This window comes from Xiphias gladius, chromosome 7 (assembly GCF_016859285.1).
Source record: "Xiphias gladius isolate SHS-SW01 ecotype Sanya breed wild chromosome 7, ASM1685928v1, whole genome shotgun sequence".
In the NCBI taxonomy this organism is placed as follows: Eukaryota; Metazoa; Chordata; class Actinopteri; order Istiophoriformes; family Xiphiidae; genus Xiphias; species Xiphias gladius.
The window spans coordinates 20,486,782-20,498,901 of NC_053406.1; the positions used below are offsets into that span (position 1 = coordinate 20,486,782).

At 40.4% G+C, this 12,120-nt stretch overlaps 1 protein-coding gene across 1 annotated transcript in view; it reads right to left on the reverse strand.

The window, feature by feature from the left end:
* Window positions 1-3,981: 3,981 nt before the first annotated feature.
* traf4a (tnf receptor-associated factor 4a) overlaps window positions 3,982-12,120 on the reverse strand; it is a 40,257-nt gene continuing 32,118 nt past the window's right edge. The window contains exons 3-7 of the mRNA XM_040130000.1: window positions 10,042-10,146; window positions 9,649-9,810; window positions 7,970-8,131; window positions 6,397-6,552; window positions 3,982-5,658 (exon numbers count right to left, since the gene is read on the reverse strand). Coding sequence (XP_039985934.1) covers window positions 5,026-5,658; window positions 6,397-6,552; window positions 7,970-8,131; window positions 9,649-9,810; window positions 10,042-10,146 — 1,218 coding nt within the window. The 3' untranslated portion in view covers window positions 3,982-5,025. The remainder of the gene's footprint in view (window positions 5,659-6,396; window positions 6,553-7,969; window positions 8,132-9,648; window positions 9,811-10,041; window positions 10,147-12,120) is intronic.

Sequence of the window (12,120 nt, forward strand, 5' to 3'; positions counted from 1 at the left end):
CCATGTTTTCCAGCTAATTTCCTGAAAACTTTAGCCATAATTTCCTGAAAAATAGCTGGTATTTAGCTTTAAATAGCTAGAATATTTCCAAGAAAGGCCTTCACAGTTGTTAATAATTATAAGGAAAATGGATAATGTGTTAGTCTCTATAGTTATTAAGTAACCGGTTGATATGTTCAAGTTTTTAAGAAAAAACTATGAAATTATTTAGTAGGTAAGTGAAAAATAGTTGATAGCCAGATGTCAGTATCCATCGGAGTTTCCTAGAATGACAAATAAAATGATCAATTTGCTTTCCTTGTGAATTTGAACTGCCATACATTATAGATCTGCTTGGTAATCAGAAAATATTCATTTAATCGACATTAATGCTGCACATTGGTTGGATTGCCTGCTCACCTGAAGTTTTCAGCTGCACTAGAAATTCCCTAGTTTTGTGTTTCAAACTGATATGATGATTAACAAATAAAACACACTGCATGCTATAAAGTTTAATTATTATTGAGGTGGACTGTTCAGTACTGATGCCAAAAAACAAAATGGGAAGACGGGACTTTGTCTTGAATATTAATGAGTGAAAGAGGCAAAACAGACAAAGACTTAAAGCAACAACTTGGCCCTTCTGCATCACTGAGCTGAATGTGAATGTTGAGATGAGCCTTATGGCTTCTAGTATCAGTTTCATTAAGAACTAATATTGATAATATAGTTAATCAATAATTCAATGGTTTATTTCAAGTGTTTAAGCCAATGCACATGTTTGAAATTCATTCATTACTTTCTTAGTGGTCAATAGATTCAGGGAAACAGTATAAAGCTCCTTTAGTCCAAAACCACCACCATATCTTAAACAAAACCAGTTATGCTGAAGAAGTAAATATTCTAGTTGGTAAATTAAATCCAACAAATTTTCCAGGAAAGGTTTTCGCAGGGTCCACTTGGTTCCTAGTATATGAGTTATGAGATGGTCGTCTTTCCTGCAGGTTCGCTGCAGAGGACTTCTGAAGCTCTGTTAGAGGGACCGTTGGGTTCTTGGTCAGCTCCCTGACCAAGGCCCTTCCCACCCACTTCATCAGCTTGGTCGGACGGCCAACCCTATGAAGAGTCCTGGTGGTTCCAAACTTCTTCCATTTCACCATAATGGAGAACACCGTACTCCTGGGAACACTCAAAGCTTCAGAAATGGCTTTTAATACCTTTGCCCTGATCTATGCCACAATTATATCACCGGGATCTGCAGAGAGTTCCTTGGACTTCATACCTTGGTTTTTGTTATGACATACAGTGTTAACTGTGAGGCCTTATATACACAGGTGTGTGCCTTTCTAAACTATGTCAGAGCAATACAATTTTCCACAGGTGAACGCCCATCAAGTTTTAGACACATCACAAGGATAATTAGAGCAAAGAGGAGGCATGTGACCACAGTCTGGAGTGCCACAGCAAAAGGTCTGAGTTTTGTAAATCAGACATTTTAGTTTTGATTTTTAATAAATTTGCAAAAAAAATTCCAAAAACATGTTGTCACTTTGCCATTATGTGTTATTGAATGTAGATTGATGGGCGAAAATGGAAATCTTATCCATTTCATTTTAAACTAAAATACTTGGAAACTACAAACTTCAAATGGTAAACAGACTACACTTATACTGTGCTTTTTTTTTATTTTAGCTGCTGGACTCACAACTAAAATACCAAATATTTTCACCATTCTTTTTTAAATCTATCTCTTGTAAGACCCCCCAACTTTATGGAAGTGCAACGGTAAATTGCTGTAGTACCCCTTTAATAGACAGCAAGACCCAGTGAAACCTGTTTGGTATGTTTCTGTTCCGCATTGTTATTGAGTTATTGTGCTCTAAAAAAGGTCCTCACGTGACAAATAAAAAAGAAAGTTGTAATAAAGTTGTGAAAGTTCTTGTGCACCATAGAGTCTTGACAGGTGTGTAGGATCAATAGTTTTGCTATTCTTTCCTTTCGAGTGCTCATTTCAGGTTTTTTATTGAATTTTATTGAATTTTTGTTTTGGATGATATGCACTCACACTGTGTATTCTATGATATCTGTAAATGTACAGTTCCTACATTTGTTTGCAGCTGGAAAAGCTCATTGAACTTAATTTGCATGGATGCAGGAGGGGCTGCTGGTGTCCTGTGATTGCTGGGATTTTCCCAGGGCAGGGACTGAACTTATCAAACTGCTAAAAGTGAAATTTTGGACTTTGGTGAAAGATAAAAGTAAAACTCCTTCGGTTTTACTCCTACTCACATACTACTCTGTTGTCTGATAATAATACTACATTAGATGAAATATTATAATTAAGGATACTTTTACTCTATTGTTTGCATTTGAACATTTGATAGGATGTTACACCACTTTTTCTTTCTTTTTGGCATTTATCAGGGCTGCAAACAAATAACAAGAATAAATCTGCATTGATTTTATTTACAGTCACTAAGTATCTTTATCGTCTGCACCTGTCAGTGCGGCTCTAAATTCTCCTTACTCTATGATTTCTCTTACGTACCTCGTCAACCAACAGGTGATGAACAGTGTGCAGAGTACCCGCTGTACAAAATATCAACAGGTAAAACAACTATAATATATGGTATTTTATTTCAATTAAGAAATTAACAAGCACTCATCAGTCAACATATTAAAACATTTGTGCCATCTGTGCAAACGCACAGGATGGCTCCTTAAAATAAATACTTTTAAGAGGAAATAATACAGACAGAATATGTGAGGCTCAAACCACACGGACAAACAAATTATCCAAATGTCCAAGAGATGAAAGGGTCTGAAAATTCCCAAAGTCAACCCCGACTCTCCAACGAAAAGCGTTTGTATAAAACAGCTAAGTATTTTTAAAAATACAGAATCTTACAAAAAAGTTTCATCTTCTCAGTTCTTTAAATCACTGTAAAATATCAGCTGGTATTATGACAAGAAATCAGGAATTTTTCCATGTATAATAATAAAAAGACAGAATGTGCTTCTGCATTTTTACATTAGTATTCACATACATCATGAGTGTACTGTATCAAAGTCCTCCATCTCTCTGATGTTGCTGTGATGGAGACAGGTGTAACTCACAGCGCTGCTTCCCTCCAACCGACATCCTCATCGCCACATTGTGTGCTGAGCTGAAGATAGACACGGTGACCATGGTAACAACAAAAGGTGCAGTCAGTCCCGAGACACCCATATATTTGCAGAGACCATGTCATTAACCATCTTTTCAAACAGCCTCCGTGCACCATCCATGCGCAGGCTACGTAACACAATACACTCCACTGCCAAGTGTTCATTGTCTTTATGGGTTACATTACCAACAGCGTTCACATTTTCTGTATATAAAACAAACAAACAAACAAACAAACAAACAAAAAAACTTAAAAAATCAATTCTTTTTGACAATTAGTCAACTTTCAAATGGTCCAAAAAAAGAGACAAACACAGCCATCAACGGGAGAGGTTTTCAAGAATACAGGTTACAGTACAAAAATGTGGTCCAGGTGGTAGCACATGAAGCATGCATGTGTTTATGTTGCCCTGCTCACCCCCTAAAATTCTCATGCGAAGACATACTGTATAAAAAGGCCACATGGCTTTTCCTTCACTATTAAATGCAAGTGTACTCCGACAACTGGCCTCTTTGTCTGCTCTGCTCATCCGAAGACCGCCGAAAGGTGCTTTTTTTCTCCTACTGGTGGACTCCACAATAGATACGAAGCCACGATGAAGTCTGTGTTTAGGACACTGGCGCGCTCCTGAAGCGCACAGACATGAGAGCGTTATCAATCTTAGCAATCAAGTAAGCATATTTCCGCAAATATCAAACTATTCTTTTAAATATGAAGCTACAACCAGCACTCATTTAGCTTAGCTTAGCATAAAGATTGGAAACAGGGGGAAACAGGTAGTCTGGTTCTGTCTAAAGGTTAAAAAAAAAAAAAAAAAAACCTAGCTACCTCTAAATTTCATTAGCTAACATGTTATACCTTGTTAGTTGAATCTGTATAAACACCAAAGCATGAAAGCAGGCAAACAGCTAGCCTGTTGTAAAACGACAATGTGTTGGTTTCACACTTCGGTTATGTACGGATTAAACAAATGAAATATAATGTGTTAATTTAGTGAGCTTTAGAGGTGCTGGAGGGCAGGTTTTTGTTACCTTTGGACAGAGCAAGGCTAACTGTTTCTCCCTGTTTCCAGTCTTTACGCTACGATAAGCTAAACTAAGCTAAGCTAAACTAAGCTAAATAACTGCTGGCTGTAGCTTCACATTTAACATACAGATATAAGAGTGGTTTCGATCTTCTCATTTAACACTCAACAAGAAGTGTCGAATCATTCCTTAAAAACCACATAAATCACCTGAAAACATCGATTTATTCCTTTGTGTGTGCACAAACCTCATGAGTAGTCTCTTACCAAGGGCTCATTGTTTGTTAAGGGATCAGTGGGAGTATACTGTACGAGCATGTAAACAAAAGGCAGTTGGGCTTGAGCATGAGTCTGCTGAGCTCCCTCTTTAGATCACTCCAGATAAAACAGGACGTCTCTAGCCAGCCTCTAACTTTCTCTCTACTCTAAGTGCAGAGGCTTAGCGAAGCCCTTCACCCTCATTTTTATATCTTTTCCATAATGTTTAACATCTGTACTGCAGAAATAACAACAAAAATATAACTTAAGATAAACTCTCTAGGCACTGTTTGATTTCCAAGGCTTTGTGTTGTAAAATGTGATAAAAGGTCAGCAAACAGATTCAAAAAAATTAAAAAAAGAAAACACCAGAGAGTGATGGTTCTGCAGACCAAACACTTTCTCCTCTGTGATAGATCAAGGTCCTTCGAGTCAGCTCACACAGCCAAACAGACTTGCGTCAAGCTCTGTGGTGGAGAGGCTGTAAGGGCAGAAAGTATCTAAAGGGTAAGTGTGTAGAAGTTTTCAAGGTTAAGTGTTAGTTCCAGTCTTTAACCTATCTTTCTCCTTCATAAAAACAAAAAAAAAGGTCGGATCTTAAGCCATTATCTTCTGGGGAATCTCTATAGAAGCCTTGATAAAGACGCAGTTGTCTCGGATGTAGTTCCTCTTCTTGATCTCTTCGTGCGAGATGAACTTGGGGTAGCCGAAGCCCAGAGTGCTCTCGTCCAGCGAGTTTCGGCTGCTGCAGGGCTTCTGGAAGTTCTTCCAGTTGGGGTCGGGGTTGAAGGTCTCGGTGATGTGCTGGGGTTTGGAAAGCGACGGGTCGCTCTGGTCCAGGATGGAGAAAGTCACCTTGTAGGAGAAGGGCCACTCCAGCAGGTTGTCGTACTCTCCGGGCAGCACGCGGATGTAAACGGAGAGGTGAGAGCCTTCCCCGCTGCCGTTGCCATTTAGGAAGGCAGACACCTGCAGCTTGTAGCCATAGCGGTGAGTATAGAAGGGTGGGCTGAAGAACTCGTGGTTGCTCCGGAGTTTGGCCTCCTGGAGTTTGCGCGAGTAGTCGTTGAGTTTCCAGATAAGGACGCCGTCGTGACTGACAGACAGCTCCTCCATCTCCCTCCGCAGCTCCAGGATCTCCTGCCGCTGGCGACCCACCAGGTTACACATCATAGTTAGGTGAGACTTAGTTGTGTCTTCCAGGTGACGACCGATGGCCAGTTTTGGGCACTGCAGAGAGACAGCCTAGAGATTAATAATGTAGAAGCTGCTGCACAGTGCGTAAAGGGAAGGACTTGTTGTACATACAGATTTTACACACGCCTGCAAAGCTTTCACAAGTTTACACATTTTACAAAATCTGTTTTGTTACGATTTGCCCAAATTACAACTTTGAGAAGAAGTGGTGTGACGTTGGTGCCAAATTGTGATACAAAATATATAAATATTACGTTTGAATAATGCACTTGTATTTGTTTATATCTCTACAGTGAAAAGACTGCCATACACTGAACACGATGAAGATGTGGAGACTTGGATTATTGTGTTTCCTGCTATTCAGGAGACATGTTTTTACCATCTGTAAATGTTATACATCAAGCTTTCCAGATGCTTTTTAATTCTTGTAATGGAGCGCCGAGCCTAAAACACTGAAAATGATCTGCTGCTCTTCCTCCAGTGAGTCCACATTTTCACAAATTGACGTCAGTTTCAAAAATAGAGAGAAATGTGCAGTCAGAATGCACAAGTGTTGCACTCATTAAATTAGACCCTACAGGCACAGCTATGTATGTTAGAAAGGAAAGGAAAATCATTACTCTGGACACAGTGAGCAAGGATGTGAAGGAAATATAAGGAGGAAAAGGCATGTAAACAACAGAGACAAACAAGCCTGGCAATTGATTAGCATAAATCAACATTAGAGCCAGAAATAATCGTCTAAGGTTAAATAATGCACGTCACTCTTACTCTGTGTTTGCAGCCGGCTTCTTTGAAGGGGCAAAGAACAAGCGCACTGCCGCAGTTGTCCTTCACATGGTTAGCCAGGTCCTCTCGTGCAATGTTGGGTGTGCCACACTGGTTTGGGCACTGGACAGGAAACCGAGGGCAGTGGTACTGATGGTTCTGTAGAGGAGTAAGGGACGATGTTAATATGTGCACTGCTTTACCGACAGCATGAGGGATAACAACACACACACTGCACAGTGGGGTTGGAAATTAATGGTTGCACAGGGAAAAATATCCTTGAAAGTTCAAAAAATAGGGGGGGGGGGGAATAGACCAGAAAAAAATAGAAAACAACTAATCATGTAGCTTGAAGCCACAGAAAATATTTGAACCATGCTGTCAATAACACACACATAGCCCAGTAAATAATTATGCAATCAGTATAATAAAACACTCGAGGATAGACAGAAAATTAATCAGCAACTAATCTGAAAATGTATTCATTGTTTAAGTTCTTTTTTGGTTCTTGTTTCTCCAATAAAATAATCTTCTTGTCCTTTTCCTAAATTACAGTAAACTGAATATCTTTGGATTACTAGTTGGAAAAAAAAAGCTATCTGAAGAGCTCGCCTTGGGGTCTGGGTAATTGCGATGGGCATTTTATCTATTTTCTGATGTTTTATAGAAAAAAAGATTCATCGATTAATCAATAATGAAAATAGGACTGCAACTAACGATGATTTTCATAATCTTTTCTTGATTAGCCAATTAATCATTTAGTCTATAAAATGTCAGAAAAGAGTGAGAAATATCCATCCCAGTTTCTCTGAGTCAAAGGTCACATCACTAAATGTCTTCTTTTGGACAACAGTCCAAAACCCAAAGATATTCACTTTACAACAATAGAGAATAGAGAAAAGCAGAATATCTTCATATTTGAGGGATCACAGTTTTGGTTAAAAAAATTATTTAAATGATAATTCAACTATCAAAATACTTGCAGAATATTTTCCTACGATCGAGTAATCAATTAATTGAGAAATCGTTGCATTTTTAAATAAAAATGCAGCCCTACAATGGACTAGATGGTGACGAAAATGCTCACATAAAACAAATTAAATGGCAAATTTTGAGTGTTTATTTGCCATTATGCAATGCAAGTTTATTATCCCACACCGCTATAAAGTCATAAAGAAACCCAAAACATCATATCAGGAGGAAAACCCCCTCTGAAATAGTTGTTCTCCATCTGTTGTGTGTAAACATAAAATAAGATAGAAATTAAATGACACAATCACAGACGCATTATAAAACACTGTGTCCAACATTGAGTTATTACGTCTTGGACCAAAATGCGGGGGGGGGGGGGCACTGACTGCTCAGCCCCTGGCCAGATGTGTGCAGAGGCAGGTGCTCCCACATAAAAGCCCAGATAGCAAAACAGCAACTCACACTAACATCCAGCTGCTACGAGACCGCGACACCATGAATCCTGCCATATGCAACTAGGTTCTATCACTAATAAGAGAGAATTTGTGCAGTCATGTGGGGAAAAAATGAGAGGTTCTCATTGTCAACTTTGTGTGAAACTTACCTGGATCGTGTCAAAGACAAACTCCTTGCCGCAGTACTTGCAGGGCTGTGTGCGTTTGGGACACTCGGCCATGCTGTGTTGGGAGAGCAGACGACGCATCATCCTCGCCCCACACTTGTTCTCACAGTAAACACTCTCCTGAGGACACACACCCTGGTGGTTCTGGGACAGAAAAGAAACACGATTACAATTTTGGGCAGGGTAAGACAGTCAAGACATGCTACAAATACTGTAGGTACAGTAGGTGCTACTGTTTACCCAGTCTGCCAGAACTTTACTAGGTCTGTGAGGACAGAGTCATGGGGGATGAAATGAGAACCATGCCTTCGGAAAAAAAACTGAAGAGGGCTGTCTCCGGGAGGACAGGTTTTGACTGCCTGCATGCCTTAAGGTAAGAATCTCTTACAGTAGCATTATGATAACCTTAACTGGCTTATATGACGATATGTCAAGCTTGGGACTGTTAATTAGCCTAATGATGTTGAGTTGTTTTGATTTAGCAAACGCTAGCCATCACAATTAGAACGTAACGTTAGGGGTTAACGTTATTTCAATGGAGTCTAACGTTAGGTAGCGTACTTGCTATTCCAAATTCCACTTGTATGGCATTACTGACGTTAGCGCTCTGGGACTATTCGTTTAACGTTACTAACGTTACCATTCTGCCGACAACACAAGTTCTTCACAGCCGAAGTGCCAACTTAACATGAACGTTAGCCCCTGATGGCTCCATTTTCTTTATGCTAAGGTAATATTAGCAAGGCTAACACTGTCATAATCATGGTGTAATTAAAGAGTTTGCTTTTGGATTTGTTGTTGAACATGACACTAATTCATGAGACAATGTGTAGACATTTTGCTAAAATAGACCCAGGTTACTTATGACGTAGTTAAACAGAACGTTTGTTACAGTAGGCTAATTATGCCGCATCAGAAGGGGGCAAATGCCAAGCTCACTGAAAACGACACAAGTTGAATTGAAATCACCTTGTGAAAATTTTTCTTTTTGTTGTAGTGGTTGTGAAATCAATGTATAAATGTCATATCTCAGCCCTGTCTTTTAATTGACCAACAACCTATTGTGAAATTTTCTTCAATGAATATAGAGTTTTGTGGTCGATGTATTTATGATAAGCAAAGTAAAGTATCGACATGAGTATCACTTTAGTATTGGTATTAAGACTGCTTAAAGAATTAGTCAATTAATCGATTAACAGAAATTTAATCAGAAACTATTTTAATTATAGATTAATTATTAAATGGATTGTTTTATATTATTGAATCGAATATCTTTGGGTTTTGTAGACATCACCCTGGACCCGGGGAAATTGAAACTGACATTATTTTTGCTTTTTTTTTTTTTTTTTTAAAAGCCAAAAGGTGGATTAATATGACGGCCAGAGTAAACAGAGGAGGGGCAGGTTTGCAGAAATGACTGAGCTGCTAGTGAGTTGACTCTGAAGAAAACACATTCAGTATGAAAGACCCACTCAAAGCTTCTTTCCTTTCTGCCAACACGTGTTATTTCAAAACAGACCAACACACTCCGAAAACACTGACTCACGTGTGCATTAGTGTTTTCTGCTGCCTTTTACAAAGACATCTTTCATAATGGCACGGAAATGATGTGGCTTCACTCTGGATTGTGAAATAAAAACAGGTCTGGAGTAGGTGTTTACCTCGTAGGCTTCACCGGTGAACTCACTGCCACAAAATTCGCACTTGACCTTGCGCTTTGGGCAGTCGTGCTGGAGGTGGTCGGGCAAGTCGCGGCGCGTCAGCTTGACGGAGCAGCGATTAGGGCAGGGTATCACATTGAAGGCGCAGGTGGAGAAGTGGCCCTGAGGGAGACACGACAACAGAGAGGCGATGTGTCATCAGACTCACACAAACATACAACCACATGTTCGCTGTTGAGCCAGGCTGCTGCCAGAAAACAACAAGAGGTGAAGGGAGGGAACAGGCAACAGATCAGAGTGCCTAATAAGGCAGCAGGGATTAAAAAAAAAAAAAAAAAACTTGGAGGGGAAACAGATGAAGGGAAAGTGAGAGAGCATATCGAAGCTCCTCACCTGCAGCTGCTTCATCTGGCCGGTCCAGCGGCAGCCCTCCTCACTGTGGATGCAGCGGATGGGCAGAGCCAGGATCTGCTGCTCCAGCTCTGGATCTGGGTAGATCTGATGAGGAAAAGCAGGGTGAGGTCATTGTAGCAGATGATCCTGGCGGCCACGCACAAGGTGTTAGAGGAGCTGACCAGGTTGTGCTGGAAGACTGTTATATAACACTTTAACACAGCACAGGTGTGTATGATATGGGTCTGACCATGCACGGATGCTCGGTCCAATTAAAAACGTGTATCTCGAAAAGAAATGTCTTCTCCTCCTTAAGCTAAATAAACCATTTAAAAACCCATTGGATTAACTGTAAAATGCGAATTCATGAAGCTGAAAACAGGGCATTTGTCTTTGCTTTTAAAGAAACTGACATATACAGCTACATGGTTTTCATAAGAAAGTGACACATGAAACTCGATAACAGGGTAATCTGTGGTTGTCAGACTAGTAACATACAGTAAATCAGTAGTTTCACAAACCTCACTGCTTAACCACAAAACTTCAAGGAATTGCAGTACATAAATACTGTACCAAATACAGTTTAAATGATTAGGTTGGCAGTATTCTTCATTTTTCTTATTGTTACCAAATTCGTATTCAAAGGCCAAAACCAATAATGAATTGATCCTACTAACAAGTATAAAGTTAAGTGAAACTGTTGAGATTGTGTTAGAAAACTGCAGGAGTGAGTCCAAACAGCCACTGCAGTGATAATGAGTTAGTTTATGGGTTTATAGGACCTTTGAGAGAGACAGAGAGAAGTAGAGAGCTGAGCGATAGGGATGAGTCAGATTTCTGCCCAAACACCCCAAATCCTCCCCTACAGTCTGCTGTCCTGAGGATTCACAGCTCTGCTTGGCGTCTCCATCCCCCATCGCTGTCACACAAGCAGAGCACTGGTCAAACAAGAAAAGCCACTTCCTCAAAAAGTCACAACAGCCCTCTAAACAAATAGCAGCTCAGTAGCAGCTCGACTGCGCTCGCGTGTCTCTGCACCGAAACGTGGGAGCCATCGCCACCAAATTAAAAGTTAATTTGGAGACTCATCTGCAATTCAACACTTCCCCTTATCATTGTTTGTAGCTGCTGTGTTAGGGGATGAATGCCTCTGCCAGAGTAAATAAGTGCATAAAAGTATACTTGTTAATTGTGCTCTGATGCACAGATATATCTCACATTAAAAGACATGCTTGACTTCTGCTGCACGCCACTTATACAGTAGGAGCAGACGGTATCTCGCTGTCATATTCACAGTCTTTGAGGAGAAGCAGAGGGAAGAAAATCCTCTAAAGCAAACTGAAACACTCTCTCATTGTTCCAGTCTTGGAATCTGCGGGGAGACGGCAATAATGACCTTTTAATAACTTAGTCACAGCCAGATCAGGGGGGGTTAAGCTCTTTGGAGCTCAAACTTGGGAGGTTTATTCTGTCTGCTTTAGCCTTTGTTAGTCCCAAACTACTACTACTACTACTACTACTACCGCAGCAGCAGCTGCAGGAGTACAATCCTTTAATGACTGCAACACTCTTGCTCTGCTGGAGCAGGTTTGTGTTTGTGCAAGGACAGTGTGCAGTGAGCATCACAGTAACCCCGACAGAAGACCACCAGCGAGGGGTAATTTGCAGGCGACTAGGAGCCTGTGAAGGCCTTGGTAAATAACAACGTCTGACAGGTGTGCCATGAGCACATCCTTCCCGTGGAGAGTCCCTGCTATTACAGGCGCCTTCATCGCTCCCAGCGCAGAATCCTGCTTCAGCTCTGGGTTAATCGCTCAATGGCGGATTCAAGCTAAAGCTAACGAGCTGCATGGGAGAATCACATGCAGTGGTCTACTTTGAATCAATGCAAAAGCTGCACAGAAAAAGAGACAATCGGGTTTTAAAGTCTCTCATACATAGTTCAGAGGCCCTTAACCTTGTATTGCAGTCTCTCACTTTATGAGACTTTATCCAACTCTGAATGTAGTTGCACCCCCACCCCGGCCCCCACCCCGTTTTGGTTTTATTTTTTGTAAGTTCCTCATTGTTTTACCTTTT